The 18,488-nt window shown below is 33.4% G+C and overlaps 1 protein-coding gene across 3 annotated transcripts in view; it reads right to left on the bottom strand.

The window, feature by feature from the left end:
- The window catches only part of LOC149065784 (histone-lysine N-methyltransferase 2C-like), a 385,748-nt gene that overhangs the window by 43,420 nt on the left and 323,840 nt on the right, over positions 1 to 18,488 (bottom strand). For all 3 annotated transcript variants that reach the window (XM_089253606.1, XM_089253607.1, XM_089253608.1), the window contains 4 exons: positions 14,029 to 14,290; positions 11,141 to 11,277; positions 5,429 to 5,521; positions 4,814 to 5,179 (listed from right to left, as the gene is read on the bottom strand). In XM_089253606.1, coding sequence (XP_089109732.1) covers positions 4,814 to 5,179; positions 5,429 to 5,521; positions 11,141 to 11,277; positions 14,029 to 14,290 — 858 coding nt within the window. The remainder of the gene's footprint in view (positions 1 to 4,813; positions 5,180 to 5,428; positions 5,522 to 11,140; positions 11,278 to 14,028; positions 14,291 to 18,488) is intronic.

Raw genomic sequence — 18,488 nt, 5'->3', positions numbered from 1 at the left:
TTTTTCCTCTCCCCCATCTTATCCCCAATACATTATTGTTAATTTTTAGCTAAGCACTGATTGGGCAATGTCAAAATTTTCCAAAAGGGAAATTTCTGCGGCCTGTCCATCTTAATCTTTTGATTAGAAATTAATGAGAAAATGGAATTTATGAAGTACCCTAGGTCATCATGTTACAATGTAATCTTAATTACCTTTAACAATCATATCGTGGTTGTATTTGGAGCTTGATTCTTAATGCACTTCTTACAAATTGATTCTTATGTATGGATGATTGATTATTAAGAATCAGAAGGTGGTATACCCCTTGATGTGTGTGTGGAGTGCTTTTGACAGCAAAAAAAGGTTTTTGTGCATTTGGGCATCCAACAGCATGGCAGGTATGGACCTGGCCTTATAGATTCCCTTCTGCACACAGACAAAACAGATCATGATGGTAAAATAAATATTTAAAAAAATAGAGGGAATGTTTCTTACAAACACCGAAACCATGACTTAGGTTACGATTCTGTGTTGCTTTCCCCTTCAATGGAGTGATAGACAGTAGGGTAAAGATCCCAATAGTTATAAATATATTCAGTTAAATACATGATTGTTTACCTTTTGTTCTGCCTCTTGTCCGTAATCCACAGCAGTGGTCATGTGTCGGCGATCGGGATGATCGCATTGTTAATATCTGAAATATTGATGTTGTTCAAATATTTTAATATTGTGAAAATATGTAAATGACTTTGATGACTTCTTTATTTATTGTTTTATATATATGCAGCTCATAACTGAAGCTGCTCTTTAATTCACTTCTCGTGTCTACTTCAGTTCCTGCACTCCTACTAATGGAGAAATTAATCCAATACGAGTCTTAATACTTAATAGTCTGTGCTGAGGCACATCCATCAGTTCAGATGTTTTTAATTATGAACTGAAATCATGGTTAAACTTATTGCAAGATTTGACAATAGTTCAATGTGATGATACAGTGATCGTAATCTAATGATGTTACAGCTCTTTTGTCATAATGAGTAAAGAATTCACCATTTTCACTGTCCGAAATCTTGACTTCTGAAAACTGTCTAGCACATTTGACGGGCTTGTGAACTACAGATGTACGGTTCCAGAATTCTGTGAGACACCTTGAAATTATTCATGAACTCTGTTCGATTGATCTCTGTGACTGACCTTTACTAGTAAAATTTATTACAATTTTTGAAAGTTTTAGTAAGCCTGAATCAGAGCTAGTTTGTGTGAATAAATGATTTGTCATACAAAAATTGTTTGGTTTTCCATTTTGTTGTCTGAAAACCTGGGGTATAAAAACATAGAATCCGGGGGTATACCAATCTGGTACAATAGCTTCCCATACTTTGGTGGCACTAAGCTACGTTAGGCAAATAATAGCTCCGTAGTTAAGCACAGCCATCTGTAGAAATTGCAGATAATCCATAGCAGTTGGCAACTCTGCATGTTCACAACAAATCAGAATGTTTACATCAGGCATCTTCAACATGCTGCTTGCAAGCAACATTGTGCTCCCCGAAGTACTGAGTGCTCAATGCTTTCGTCTAATTTTGTGCTCACAAACACTTGATCAACGTTCAATTTAACACCCTGTACAAATTGCATTCAAGTAGTGAAATCATCCTGATTTCATGTATTTGTATGTCAAACTTGCTGTAAGGTTGCTCTTCTTTTGATGATGGGTACCGGCAGTGCTCGTGGCTTTTAATGCACACCAACTCTGATCATATACTGCCATACTGCAATTTCCAACCATAAGAGTTGGGCAGGAAGTGAAGGAACCACGTATCGGTGGTCACGCTAGACTCGGTAGGTAAAGGAATTCATTCTCTCTTAATGTTCTTGTCCGGATTTGAACCCATGAACCTTGACAGTAACCTCTTCATAGTGTAAGACTAGCATCTTACCACTGCACCACTTGGGTGCTCATAGTGCTTGTGACTGGAGAAAATTTGAAGACCTCTGGTTTATGTAGTAAATGAAATTACAGAATCTAAGAAAACTAAAGTCCATATAGGCAGTTGCCTCTTCATTTCTAGAAAGTCACGGTGGTGCAACAATAAATACTTCACAACAGCATTAACACAAGTGAAGTAACTGTTTAAAAGTTAATTGCAGATACGTGACAGGATAATCCACTTACATTTTTCTGTAGCAGATGAATATGCCAAACCCATGTGATTTTGGATTTGGGAACGTCTACAGAATGTTGTGTTTAATGGACACGTCAAATTTAGCTGAAGTCAAAACCAACATCACCCAATATAGGGGCCGTTCAAGTATTATGGCAGGAAATTTTTAGTCATTTTTGACCCCCTCCCCCTTCTCAACTAAATTTCATCATCAGCTCTGCCACCCACTTCTTATCGCATATTGGTGGGATCAAAGACATACGCAGGGGGATAGGGGGCTTGCCACCCCCACGATCAAAAATAAAAATTTGTTTTTTAATCCAAAAAATATTTTTTTTAATTAAAATTTCAGAAGAAAATGCCTTTCTATGTTATTATAAGCAATTTCTGTTAATTTCAATGTTATTTGAAGAACTAAAAAATTATTTTTAAGAAATTCATTGTGACCCACCCTCAAAGCTACATATGATAAACCCTTGGTCCGCGGACCAAATGTGGCCTTTAAAGTTACCTGATTTGGCCTGCCCCAAACTTAATTTTGTGAAAATGAACTAAGCGGCACATTTACAGATCACTAAGTGACAAGTGGCACAATTCCAGAGCATTTAAGCAGTCCGTGGCACATTTTCATTTCACTCAAGTCGGTCCATGGCACATTCACAAATCACTTAAGCAGGGTTCATACAAAATTTTCAAAATGAAAAGTAAGGAGTTTTTAAGGACTTTTTAAGGAGTTTCAAGCAGTTTTTAAGGAGTCGTAGCAAACTTCATAACTTACAAGTTTTACAGCAAAAAAAAAAGGGCAGGGCACATATGCAAATTTATTTTTAATTTGCGAACAAACTTTCCCTCTTTGACTGCTTCTAGAGGTGTTAAGCGTTGTGTGCCGCGCGTTTCAGCGATCTTCCCTTCATTTTCGTGTTGTGTCTCTTCCCTTTAAACCGGAGCATGCAGCCGATAGAGTAGATGATGCCAGGGTCATATACTATATAGCCATCCTGAGCCGATGCGCCACGCTTGGAAAACGCAAATGCGTAACGTCATTATGTAACTCATTTCAGCCGACACGAAATGATCCAGTTAGGTTCACGCGGCGCAAAAAGCCTACTCCTACTTACTAAATACGACAAAATCGTAACGGTTGGCAGGTATGCACAACCATTGGATGTTCCAAAGCCATCCCCTGCTTTCACATTTCTTATTACAAAGGGAGAGAGCGGTTTTTTTTTTCCTTTCTTCCTCTTTATATTCGGGGGAAGCTTCCTCTTATTTTTCTAGGCAATGCTATTCATCACCGTGGGGAATGCCTATTCTAAGAAAGATCATCCCTTCAGAGAAAAAAAAAAGACTTTTTCAGGTGTGGCTGCAAAAAGTAAGGAGTTATAAGGGCCCTTCCAGAGGGAAATGAAAAGTTAGGAGTTTTTAAGGAGTTTGTAAGGATGTGCGAACCCTGCTTAAGTGACCCGTGGCACAGTTTTATAGCACTTAAGCCGCACCCAGTGCAGTTCTAACATCTCACTCAAGTTACCCACAGCCCATTCCCAGATTACTTAAGTGCTCCACAACATAATTAAGGATCACTTGAGTGATGCTGTGACACAGTTTCAGAGCATTTAAGCGGCCCAGACACATTTCCAGATCATTTGGATCCACAAAACATTTTGAGATCACTAAAGTGGCTCTGTGGGAGACTTTAGTCTCCCTAATAGGGAGAATGTTAGTTCAGGTGCCTGCCCACAAACCAGCAAAATGTTTTCTCGTTTTTTACATTCCTAATGAAGATGCCATTAAGAATATTTCATATTTTTATAAAGAGTAGTTGATGCTGTAAGCATCATCCAACCCCCATCATCAAAAGTCAACAAATCAGAAACCCCCCTCCCATTGATGTTGACTTGACGATACTTGAATGACCCTATATCAAAAATTCCAAAATGTGTTCAACATGATATTTTGGTATTTTGCTTGTATCAAAATTCCAAGGACAGAATATTGAGCATCTTTTATGTTGCTTGTTGACAGTTTAAATTTATTAATTGAACTAAGTTTTATACAGTTATACCCAACTTATGTAGCCCACATTTACATTGCCTTGTCATATAAAAATTATTTTTCTTGATTAGAAACATTTTGAACAAAGCTAAAATTTTTTTCATTTCGTGTTGTTAGAAAAAAATGTTTCCAAGAGAGAAAAGTGACATAAAAACAAGGCAGATGGATAAGGAAGAATAAAGAAAATCTGTAAATTTACCCCCCCCCCCTCTCCAGGAGGATGTATCACCATCGGAAAAGTTTAGCTCAATTTGTGTCATCAGTCTTGGAATGAATTACTGATGTAAGCCAGAGTATCTATGTAATAGCTTAATTTAATTACTTTTGCATTGTTTACTATCATGATAAACACAGACTATTCCACTAGCTGCATTTTTTTTTAACTTAAAAATTTAAACTTTTTTTTTTTTACTGAACCAAATTCTGTTACATCACAAGTATTTATGCCAAATTTTAAAATATTGTCAATTATTTATATTTCAAACTTTGAAATAAAAGTGTTAATTATAATTTCCTGTAGATATGTTAGAGTTTATTTCTGAAAGAACGTGACACAAAAACCTGAAGCACAAATATGAACTAAAGAAAAATATTTGAAAATTTTCTAAATTTACCACATTCTCTCTTTTGATATTTGCGCTTTCACAATTTGAACTTAGTGAAAGTCTCACTGATTCTTCATTCATTGTAGCGCTGCTTTGTGTATCAACTTTTTTTTCTTCGGTATCAACAGATTTCAGGTCTTCCGTATCTGTTACTTCCATGTGAATTTCATCAATCACAGTATTTTCATCTGATGCATCAATACAAATCTTGGAATTACTTTCTTGAGAGCTGCTTTCACCACCAATCATGTCATCCATAAGAATTGTTGACTCTTCAGTTGATAAATCCTCTTCATCTGATTGTTTAGCAGAACTTGTAGTGCAATCATGTTGTTCATTTTTCTCTCCTTGATGTGCAACTACTGTTGCTGCTTCCTTCAGTAAAAATAGCAATAAGAACTTATAGAATGAATCAAACAAATTATTTTAAAAACTTACACACTGCTTCAATTACTAAATTTTAATAATGCATTGTTTGATTCTCACTTTATGTTGGTGTAAATGAGTAGAAGTATGTAAGCTACACTAGTAACAGTTGTAGAAGTATGCTAGTACTGAACTTTTCAAATGGTTTTACACACTTCATTTAGATAACAGGAAACCCAGTGAAAATATTTGACTAACCTTATCTTCCAAGTTACTACCTGATGAGCGGTGAGTCAAGGCAAATTGCATATAACAGTTAGTGCTGCAAAAAATTACTTCTTCTTCTTCCTCCTAATGATAAATAATTGCAAACAATGAATCCACACAGAATTTATTTTATCACCATAATTATTTTAAAAAATACAGTAGACCCAAAGATAAGTACTCTTATCCAAAATAAAAGGGGATCAAACCCTTTCTGATGAAAGAAATTTTAGATATGAGTAAGAATAAACGTATTTGTAGAACTATGAACAAGTTAGTTATAAAAATTTGAACAAGTTATTTATAAACACAATAAAAAATACTTTTCATTTCTAAAACTTCACTTAAAATTAACAAAATTATATCATAACTTAATCGTGCTTTCTTTTCTTTAAAAAAATGTGCACTATGTATTTGCACATTTTTCTTACTCAAATCCTCTGAACTGACCCATTCATACATACCGTTTTGGCGAATGCTCTCATATCTCAGAATTTCTGCAATAATAGCCTGAAAGTTTCATTCAGAATCTGTTTCAACAATGATCATAAAGCCATTATAACAGTATTTTCCAGAATTTTTCAAGTGTTGCAAACTTGATTTTATCCAAAGTCAATACACAACATTTTTCATGGTAACCGACTTCACTACTTCTTCAAGAAATATTGTTTCATTATTAGGCAAGAGAAAGACCTGATGCATGGTCACAAACCTCATATACATCCTCTCTTTGCATATCCATTTCGGACCTGAGCATTCATTTCTTGAAATTTTAAAAATGCTTTCGCATTTTGGATACTCAAAAAATACATTAAAAACAAATGTCAGCAAATCTTTATATTTTTCAAATTTTTAATTTTTTTTATTTTTTGTGAAAAAATGATTCACTTCAAATTTTTTTCAGCCAAGATGATGCAAGGTATATTCATATATAAATAAAATTTAACAGAATTTTATTTCTAAATTTTATGTAATACATCACACTTTTCTCCAAGACACTTTCTCCTGGAAACCATCTCAAAAAACCTCTAAAACTTCAAGTGCTGCCATCTGATAAAAGTCAACAAAGTTCATATTAACCATATTTCTAACTCAAAATTTACACAATCCTTTAAGTCTGGGCTCATGGTTCGTACGATTTCAGAGTAAAAAAATTCAAGGACTATCCATGCACTTTTCCAGGAAAAATTTTAAAATTGAATGACCTTCATATCACGGTTGAAAAAAATCATGATTTTTTTTAAATGAAATATTAATTGGATTTTCTTAATTTATATTCATTATTTACTCCTTTTTAATTCCGAGTTTGAAATGATAATTTATTAAAGATATATAATTTTTTAAAACAATTAGGGTTCTCATTTCAACTTTACACAAAGTCAAGTTCTAAAGGTCTTGCTATTAAAAAAACCATTGCAGTTTAGTATGCAAATCAAATTTAAGCAGAAATGATTTTATGTTTGAAGCAGTATTGAAATTTGCCTTTGATAAAAAAATTAGAAAGCCTGTAATCACATATCTAGGGTGACCATATGACCTGTATTTCCTGAGACATTCCCATATTTTCATGTAATTTTGGCCATCCCGACTTTTCCCTGAAAATGTCCAATTACTTTCCGTATATCTTCAACAGAGCCTATTGAAATTTTTATTCTTTACTGAAATTAAGTATTAAATTATTTTCCCAATCCTATGAATTATATTGTGATAATTATGACTTTAAATATGAGTATTCATCTCACATATTTGTCATGTTCACGTTTTTCCCCAATAGAATTCGTTTAAATCTACTGCTTCAATGCAATGGTGCTTTATTTTCTGCCTTTGGTGTTTTTTGCACTCTGCTTACCTTTGGCATCATTTTTGGTGACAATTGGTAAATTTTTATCGAGGAAATATGGTCAGCCAACATGTTTGTAACTGACATTCAATAGTTTAAAATATTTTGAAGCTATATTTTAAGAGCAGTGTTCCGCTGACAGATTTCAGGCAACATCTTTTTAAGCATAGAAATATCTCAGGTATGCATGACCATGTCCTGTTTTGAACATTCTCCCATAATCATTGTTGCTCTACACATTTTCACCCTGGCAGAATATGTTTTGGAGGGGGGGGGGGGGATTTAGTTGAAGAGGGACAAAAATTTATGGAAGAAATTCACACCAAAAAGATTGCAAGCACTTATAAAGCACTTGAAAATGATTTTTCTTTCAAGGACTGAAATGATTTTTTAAGGACTTTCAAAGACTAGAAAATGAATTTTTTTTCCAAGGACTTTTAAGGATTTTCAAGGATTGTATGAACCCTGAAGCTTAACTCCCAGAGGTAAAAAAAAAATGTAGTGAGGAAAAGCAACCTACACATTTGTGCATGCAGGGTCTGAAAAAGATATGCATGTGTGAAAAAAATTATTTTGGTTGTTCCAGATACAGGAGATTTAGGTTCTCTATAAATATTGTTTTGCTGTTGATATGTTTTTTGCTTTCTTTCTTTTCTTCCTTTTTTTAGAATACAAACACAAAAGCCACAACAGGCAAAATGCCCACCGAGGTGGCTGAAAAGTGATGCTCACAAAAAATGTGATGCCAAATATACCTGAAAAGCAACCCAATACAAGAGGAATTATCTCAAAAAACAATAATTATGTTTAAATATAATTACAATGCCCATAAAAAAATGTCTAAGTATTGATAGCTTCTCGATTTATACCAATATGTATATGACATTTCCAGGGGTTTCACTAAAAAAAAGTAGGACAAGGGGGGGGGGGGTAAGACATCATAATCAAAATCATAGCCATGGGAAAAACTCAAAAAATTATTTTTAAAAATGAAAAAATTTACAGCACTATTTCCGTATCCTATGACATTGACTTGAGCCAAAGCAAAATGACAGAAATGACTTGGTAACAAAAACAATTTTAGGCCAAAACAGTAGACTAGTAATCACAGATAATTTTTTTTTCTGTTTCTCCTCACAATATATATTACATTCTTTTTTCGAGGAGTCTTCCAAAGTCCAGTCTGTCAACTCTCTTCCTCGATGCACAGTAAATTATGAAGACATGCAAGTTTTTCAAGGAATGATGCTTCTTCAAGACCACTTCCACTAGCACAGTACAAAATGTGTAAATTACAATTTCCAATGTAAATAAGTCATGTCTGGCAAATGAGAGACCAGGGTTTGAGTCTCCGTAGAGGCAGAGATGAATTTTCTTCCTTGCAATCATCATCTCCACAATATAACGAAGTTTCAAATATTGCACAAATCAACCAAAATATTTTGTGAAAATTACAAATCAATATCAGCTTTTTATGATACAGAGTTAATCAAATACATCTTTCACATTTACTTTTTTTTTGTTAGTCTCCTTAAATGTATTTGTAACTAAATCTTCACTGGAAAGTGTGAGTATGAAGTTTACATAGCCAGAAATTTCTGAACAATTTATCAAGTGTTTTTAGAAATTCGAAAAATGTTCAAATTTCAATAGTATGTTCTAAGCCGATGTAGTGTGTGTGTATACATTAATATATATAAGAGAAGAAAACTTGAGTCTGTTACAGCTTGAATAACTAATGAATTGTTGATTATAGAAACCTACTTTTAATTAGAAATGTTTTCAAATAACATGTGCCCATTTATGAATATGTCATTTTGCTAGAGGCTGTATATTTACTGAGATACAAAATTTAATTTTTTTATAGGTCCCGTGTCTTCTAATTTCCATTAATAAAATTGTTGCTCCTGAGTTCCCTCCCAAAAAATTCCATGTTTTTAAGTGCAATATTATTTGAGATATATTAATTGAAAAAATTCATCAAAAATGAGGGAAAGAGCATAGAACAAGCTTGCCTGCTAATATCTGCTGTTCTTATCCTCATTTTCTATAATTTTTTAACCAAAATATCTCAACTAATGTTGCCATTAGAAACATGGACGTTTTCTGTTGCGAATACAACTTTTTCATTAAAATTTAGAGAATAGGGGATCATATAAAAATTTGAATTTTGTATCTCAGTATATACAGACTGTCCCAAATTGTTTGCACAATGGATATCTCTGTATCGGTTCACTTTCGAAACATACTTTCAATTCTAAAAAGTTTTCAAATGATATGTAGTTACTTTAAAATCTCAAAAATTTGTGTGAGGGATTGTATACATAGAAAAATAAATAAATTATAACTTTTTATACTGTTTCTGTGTGCTCTAAAACACAATTAGAAAATTGTTGCCCTGTCCCTTCTGAGACCAACAAAAAAATTTCACATTTCTTAGTGCAATATTCACTGAGATATTCAAATTTAAAAAAAAGAGGAAATTTTAGAAAAAAAACAGCATTAAATTCAGGTAAAATAGTTCTTCCCAAATTTCCTCCGTTTTATGGATTCGAATATCTCAGTGAATATTGCACTAAGAAACGGGATTTTTTTTTTTTGGTTGGTCTCAGAAGGGACAGGGCAACAACTTTCTAATTGGGTTTTAGAGCACACAGAAATTGTATAAAAAGTTATAATTTGTTTATTTTTTTTATGTATACGACCCCTCACACAAATTTTGAGATTTTAAGTAACTACACGTCATTCGAAAATTTTTTAGAATTGAAAGTATGTTTCGATACTCAACCGTTAGAGATATCTGCTATGCAAACAATTTAGGGCAGCCTGTACAGGGTACTAAATAAAATAAATAGTATCTCAAATAGGCACGTTATTCAAATACTCTTTCTAATTGAAAGTGCAGTATATAAACGTGTATAAGAAATTAATTTGCCAAAAATGGGATCCCAAAAATAGGGGAGGTTTCTCACAAATAGATGGTATTAATAGATATTAACAAATCACTCAACTCTTCAAAACTCACATCTTCATAACTTGCAACAACATATACCACTGGTTCATCAAAAAATTGTGCACACACATAAAATGATTGCCGAAAATGATGAGCTGATACAGACAGTAAGAAATCACAAACTTTTCATTGATGATTTAATTTAAAAAAAAAAAAAAATGGTGGGCAGAGAGGAGGAGATTTGACGAAATTTATGGCGAGGGCAACTCTGATGATGATGAACCAGTTGATGTATCAGATGAGAGTGACTAACAACAAATGAGTAAGGAAATAGATATTTTCTGGATATCATACTAAGATGAACTTGGAAAAAAAAAGTCATCTGGTTTCCACCGGGACTCAAACACATGCTTGCCTGGTTTGAAGAGGGTCTGAGTTCAAGTCCCTGCAAAGACCAGATGACTTTTTTCCCTGAGTTTATTCCAGCATAATATCCAGAAAATATGTGTTTCCTTACTCATTTGTTGTTAGTATTCAGGTAGAAATCCTACCACCTTAATACTAAAAATGAATATAGAAGTCAATGTTTCAACAATTCAGAATATTAAAAAAATTTTATTAATTAAGGAAACAGATAGTTTCTGGATATTATGCCTAGGTGAATTTGGAAAGAAAAGTCATCTGTTAACCTCTTGACTGCAGACGAAATCTTATACGATCAGCTTCCTAGTGCCACCCTTTTTTGATCACAAAGAGTAAAGAAGTATAAATATGCCCATGGCAGTTAAGGGTTTAATGTTTAAAAAAAAGAAGGCAAATATAGGCACTTATAAATACAAATAGAACAAACCACAATAGATAGTGAAACAAAGAAAAAAAATGTATACAAGAGACTTGAAATAGAAAATTTTACCTGCTCTTCTTTGGTAATGCAAGCAAGATCTGATGCTTTTTTTCGAATTCCTGCACTTAATACAACAATATCACAATGACGACAAAACCGTGGCTTTCCATTCAATAGAGTTTGAATATTGATATCTGAGTTTTTTGCTAGGAAAAAAAAAATTTCAAAAGAATTTGATTAAAGTATTTGCACATGTACGCATGATAATTTATCAACAGCACAAAGCAAAAAATACTTATTAGCATAATTTATTGAACTCAATTATTTTAAATACACTAACAAGAAAAGAATCCAAGGTGTCTATGAAAAAATTAAAGTAAATTCATCTTACCGAGAAATACATTAAAAAAAATTAGCTAGAGTTCAATTATTAAAGCCGCATAAAATTTTTAAAAATTGCAATAGTTGGCTACTTATTGCCTTTTGTGCCTCTTGTATGAAAAATCTATAAAATTTCCTTTTCATTCTGTAGCGCCCCCTTTTTCTTTTCTGTTGAATACTAAGTGAGGAAGAGAAAAAACTGTTGGGGGGGGGGGGAGAAAATAATGAAAGAAAGCAGATGGAGACAAAATAGAACAATGCAAAAGCAAAAAAATAATCCTTTTTTTAAATTTAGTGCTTTCGTGCCAGCATTTCAGTCTTCTCCTTCCAGCTTGTGTCTCTCTTTCCCCCTTCTTTGTGTATGCTGTACCTGATCATGAGTTGTTTGAATGACGTCGATAACACTCTAGGGATGTGGGATTTTTGGGCATCTATTGGCATTCAAAATATTAATATTTGAATTTTTTTTTGAGTGATCCATAATAATTCCACCTGATATTTTTATATTTTTGTGCATATTTTAATGAGTAGAATTACCAGTAATGTTTCTGAAACTTTTTGGGGATGACACCTTTGGACCCTTTCCTTGTTAGATATCTAGTTTGTCTTGGTTTAATTTAGATGATTTTGCATTTTAATAATTTATAGCTAAAATGCATGAGTTAGATTGATGATTTTAGACTTTCAAAGAAAGCCTTGAGAAAATTTATACTCAAGATACAGCAAAAACTTTGAAATCTCTACTGATCCATAATCAAAAAACACTCCCCCCCCCCATTAATTATTTTTTCTAAATTCAGTTTTTTATAGTTCACTTTGAATGAAAATTTATTACAGTTCTTTTACAAACTTAATCAGCCATTTTCTCTTCCAATTCAATACATTTGCAGTGTGTCTATTGCATACTGAAATGTAAATTCATTTTGTAAATGACCTTTGAGTGTCTTTTCTTTGTATTTTTCTTGCCTGACAAGATGAACATTGTTCTTTACTAAATATAGAACAGTCCAGCAGAAATAATTTACTTAACTACCAATTTATTTATGATTTAGTTTATCTATGAAGCACCCCAGTTATCTTATGGTCAGAAAATCCAACTAAACCAGAACCGACAGTTTATAGCTGATTCAAGACAGCCTTCTTCCATGACTGAGAGAGAGAGAGGTTGACACTCTTTAGGTTCAGTGTGGGAACCCCCTTATCACAGTTACGTAAGCTTGTGGAGTCATCATGACACTTTCAATATAGAAGTAGTACCTTAAGTCCGCAACTCTTCCGACATGACTTGTCAGCCGATTTTGTGTGAATCCACAAATCCTCTGAATATTCTTTAGGTGTTTATGTGGTGCTGCTATCAAAATGCATGCTTCAAAATTGGAAGTGAGAAACTAACAATATTTGTATTTAATATATATTTTTTAATTTTGCAAGTAGGATTCCTGCTAGTTTTTTTATTAATTAGTGATTTGACTACTCAGACAATAAAATTTGTTGCCAAAGAGGAGAAAAGGCAAGCATATTCGACACCTTTCCAGACTTTTTAAAACAGTTGGGATAACAGATAACCAAGTTTTGATTATCATCTCTGTGGTTGATCATGACTTGAACTCAAGATTTCATGATGAAAAGTGATCCTGATTTCGGCCGCTGTCTAATCCTATAATTTTGAACAAATAAAGAGTGAATTTAGTACCCCCTGGTCCAGCATGTTAGCACCAGATCTATCTGCACTCCTCTAGTTGCAGCCCTGATTCAAAATACCTGCACGACGCCCTCAGCCTGCAAGAGGATGTAATGTGCTAGGGTGCTAAGAACAGAAAGTTGTTTATTCATGAGCTCTGGAAATTTTTAGTAAAAGAAATTCAACAAAACTGTGATTATCATACTGCTTAATACAGGGTTTCTCAAAATTTGTCACCCACGTTTCTCTTGCTCTAGTCAATGTCTATCTGTGGCTCCTACAATTACTTCAAAGCCTCACAAACAATTACTTCAAAGCACCAAACTGGCACATACCAATATAGAAAGCTCACAGCAACTCTCTCTCCCCCCCCCCCCAACAAAGCTGCGATGGTACTTTGACACCCAATGGCTTACCACATAGAAGAGGGCTTACAAGGGCGGAAGGAAAATGCTTTTCTAAATCATAATGAAGATGCTCTAAATCTAAGGTGCTCAGCTCTTTGATGAGCATGGACTATTTAAATGGTTGTATAACCAGTTGCAGGCTACAATGAAATCAAAAAGTTCAAAATTTCAAATAATATCAGGGAAAATGAAATTTCACTGTTTTTCCAACATTGTTATGAGAGGGTCTAACCATATATTAAAATCTGTGAAAGTTGACATTATATTTAGATTATAAATATAACATTTACAATACTATATTCTTCCAAACATTATAAACCAAATGCACTTGTTTATTGTTGAATTAAAGTTTTTCAATCTGGAAATTAATTACTTTTTGTTATATTTTTAATCTTCTCAGAGTTGGAATATGTAATGATCTTTTGTGAATATTTCATTATTCACTCTATGGTTTCAATAACAAGGATTTTTGTTGCATAATTACTTACGATATAAGCCAAGTTTTTGACTAGGTGGTGTGGAGGTTCTTTCAACTATTTCATATGTAGCAGGAATGGGTATTTTCAGCACTTCAGCTAAACGAGATAGAACACTACATATGTCTTCCGCAGCAGCGGATGACAAAGTAAGTGTGACAGAAACATTTCCAGTGTCTTTTAGTGGAGTAGAATAACTACTGATGCCACATATCTTCGATTTCAGCAATCCAATATCTGACTTTGATTCTGCCTTTGGAATGTTTTCTTTGTCCTGTTACGAGTGAAAAATTCATCATACATTCAAATATAAAAAAACTTAACTATGCTTTTTAATTTACATGTATAATGTAAAACATTGAAAACAAAAAAAAAGAGAATTAAATCTTTCAAAAAATCATATTGCACTAATCAAATTTAGAATTTTCAACTTGAAGTGATCCTGATTTCAGTTGCAGTCTAATCCCATAATTTTCAACAAATAATGAGTGAATTTGGTACCCCCCTAGTCCAGCATTTTAGCACCAGATCTACCTGTGTTCCTCTAGTTGCAGCCCTGATTGCGATACCTACATGACTTTCATTTTAATTTCTACTATGTGCAAACTACTTTAAATAATATAATCAAACTTTGATTTAACAATTAAATTAAATGGTTCAAACAGAACTTAATTAGAAGATGTGGTTTTTTTTCCCCCAATCATTTAGCAACTGATTTTATAAATTTAACAATGAAATTTTAAGATTCTTTTCTTACACACCACATTAGAACATGGCTTGTTTTGATGTGGAAGCTTAATACTGCACACACTCTATATTGTTAGGTTGCTTAATGTAACATTATGTAAAGCAGTGGCGGCTCGTGGTTGAACCTTCTGGGGGTGCCGAAATAAAATTTTATTCCAAGATACCAATAGTAAATTTACACAAATATGATTTTTATAATTTTTTTATTCTAATTCATTAGATAATTTGTGTATTGAAGTTTTATTTTCTTCCATATGTCTGTTCAGATAGAAAAAAATTCCAGCTTACCCTGGCTGAATTGCATATTATGTTCAATTTTTTTGCATATGCAAATATTTTTGAATCAATTTCTATTTAAATTCTCACGACTATATTTTCTATATGCAAAAAAATGGAACAACTCCTTGAATGAATTTTTTGAAAACACTGAAATTGAAAACTTCTAAACTATTATTTTGAAATCTGTGGCAGGCCAGATAGAACCTCTAAGGGCTTGCATCTGTCTAATGGGCCACAGTTAGCCCCCTCACTAGCTTAACCAAAGAAAAACAAATTAGGTAAACCAAAGAAAATAATTTGGATATTAGTTTTCAAATAAACATTGAAAAATATTAGTCTGAAACCGACATATTTGAATAACATTCATTGTATGCATGTATCGTAATGTTTTCTCACAAAAAAGCATGAAATTTTTCAATAACAAAAATTTCAATGAGAAAATAGTAACAGTTGCTATCAACAGATAATGCCATGAAAATATTAACTTTATTACCACCTGTTTGGCAATAAACTTAACTGTTCTGACAATAAAATTTTGCTATTTAATAAACTCCTGTCTTTTTGTGTAAAGTAAATCGTTCATGTTTTTCGAGTTATTGAATTTTGACCTTTCTGTGTTACTTTCTGATCATTAAGTGAACAAAAATTTCCCAAGTAAATTTTTCCCACATACATTTTGAAAAATGTGCTGCCACCTATTGGTAAAAACATGTAGTCAAGTACCCTAGTTAAATATTGAACTGCATGTATAATTTAAAAAAATATATTTTTTTTTTATTTGATGAACTCAAAATTTCCACAAATGTCAAGAGAATTTCTACGTATATATCAATTTTAGCCGACATTTTCCTTGCATATGGGAAATTTATCACTGGTTATCGTCACCAGGTAGAGGGATCTAACATGCCGAACTTTTCTTTCCCTCTCCACTGCTACATTCTTGCTTACAAAATTCTGAGGGGAGCGCACCTTTGCGCCTTCATTATGAGCCGCCCCTGATGTAGAATATTATGTTAATTGCATTTTTAATAGGGTTGCTGTATTTTAGAAACATATGACATCCATATTTATTATGGATGTTCCCCAACCACATCGTTGGGCATTTTGCCTGTTGTAGACTTGTATTTGTAATAAGCAGGGCCCCCGATGTTGATGACATTTGCATTTTTCAATACTTTTTTACTTTTAAGGTATTTTTTCTGGTTTAAGGGCATTTTTAGGATATTTTCACCTTTGAAAATTTTTCAAAAAAAAATGTGTCACTTTCATTACTTAACTGCAGGTGAAATGTTAAAATCTGCAAATTCATGTTGAATGATTTTGATCCGTAAGAATGCTGCATGAAGTAAGATTTCTTAAGCTTTGTTTTGCCTTGGGAGTATTGAAGAACTGATGAAGCGTACATAAGATCAATCTTTACCATTCTGGGAGGGGGTTTCCATCCTCCAGTCCTTGCAGTATGGGGTTTATTGATGCTATTGATAAAGTCTATGTGCTAAAAGTGGGGTAGGCCAATTTGGTACCATGAAATTTGAAAAAATAATAGGGGAAAAAGCAGACTAGGGGAAAAGACAATAGGGGAAGCCAGTAGAAAAATTTTTGATGTCTTGATATCTTTACATGAACATCTCAAATTGAAGAGAATTACCATGTAATAGATCAGATCTCCCCTCCAAATATCTCCAATAACATCTGTTGATGCTGATAGAAGTCTATCAGCTCTTCAAAAATTAATCAAATCAAAAATCAATGAAATCCAATGTTGAGAATGAATGTGATCCTCAATAGATACTATAAGATCTTTCCCCTTTGACCCCAAGAAATTTGTTTTGTTATTTTAATAGCCTTTTTCTGCATTTTTAGGAAATTTATTTTAGTTTTTAAGACATTTTTTAAAATTTTTAGGGCATTTTTTCGAGTTTTTGGGACATTTTTATGGTCATTTTTCAGGATTTTTTAGGTCAGTAACATCCAGGACTTAATAATAAATAATATAGCAGGCTCTTAGTGTTGCACTGTAGTTAAAATGAATATCCCATAGCATTGCTACTCCTTACTTCCTTTACAGCCTTCTTTCAAACACAGCACACCTACTGTCTATTGCCATAGGCAATTTATTACCAAATGAGGTGTAACTGAAGTGTGCATGTGTATCTAACAGACTGTGGGTATCTAGAATTTTGTGTGAATATTTTTCAGTGCTGCCATCTATATTTCAAAATGGTTGTATGATTGTAGGTCTGCGGCTTTGTGTGATGGCTTTCTAATAGGGAGATCGACTAGAGATCGAATTTATTACTAATAAATCAATCTGTAAAATTCTCTTCTGATTGATTATTCATTTTGGAAAAAACCTTAGCTCTTTCAATAATATTTTCTGATTAAATTTATAGCCAATTATTTTAATGTTTGTTCATAGAAATCCTTGCGAAGTGATTTCCTGGTGGAACAATTTTCTTTTCTCTCCCTGATGGTCAGCAACCATTCATCTACCACCTCACAACTACCACATATTTTCACACCTCAATATAGGAGCTATGCCAGATTTGTATAGGTGAAACTATGCTATGTCAGAGGATTATTGTGTTGGTGAAACTTGACAGTGAGCTAGTGTGTGCGTCCAAACTTTTGGTGTGTTCAGTAGGGAGTGTCATCTATCCTCCAATCTGCTAAGTCCATTTCGGAGCAGTTTTGGAGCAGCAAAATTCATGATTCGGAGCAGTTTTGGAGCAGCAAATTCAGGATTTGGAGCAGTGAAATTAACAAGAATATTTTCGTTAACCCTCATCCCTTTTCAAAATAAAACTGCACTGTCTTTTGTTATCAAACATCTTTTCGTCAGCTTGATTTTTGTTTTTGGTGTTTTAGGCTTTTGACACCTTGTTTGAAAGAGCAGCTGTCATAAAATTTTTTGTACCCGTCTATCTAAGATGATTTTTGCTTACTGAGGGCACTATTTGCTGCCTTGAACAGCAGCACTTCAAATGAGAGTTAAAAGAATTTTATAAGTTTTCAATTTTTTTTATACTTGGAAAAAAATTGTTGCAAAATGGGAGAGAATTTCGGAAGAATCAACATGATGTTTGGCGATTCAGCACTTATTATCTGGCAAGATTGGCGATCTGACACTCGTTATTTGGCAAAGTTTTTAAAGTAACATTCGTAATTCGGCGGACATGCGCTTTTTACTCCCGGAATGAAAATTTTTGTCACGAAACATCGGGATTTAACACAATGACGATCGACTACAGTAATTTCTGCTGCTTCCAGTGGCGACTTTTTTTTTTAAACGGAAACACTCGCATTTGCAATTTAAAGCTGAAAGACATTGCAAGCCATCTTCAGTTCCACGATCACGGACAATATCCGGTTTTCACGATGGAAAGCCCGATGAGGGGCCGATAGTTTAGGTATAGTGGAATAAAACACTCTCTTCTCGGAAGGAA

The sequence above is a fragment of the Pholcus phalangioides genome, unplaced genomic scaffold (assembly GCF_987345545.1).
Source record: "Pholcus phalangioides strain wild (caught in Gottingen) unplaced genomic scaffold, Ppha-v1.0 ptg000039l_1, whole genome shotgun sequence".
Taxonomy (NCBI): domain Eukaryota; kingdom Metazoa; phylum Arthropoda; class Arachnida; order Araneae; family Pholcidae; genus Pholcus; species Pholcus phalangioides.
Note: the sequence above shows the minus strand (reverse complement) of the source record. Positions and strands in the feature narration are given on the sequence as shown.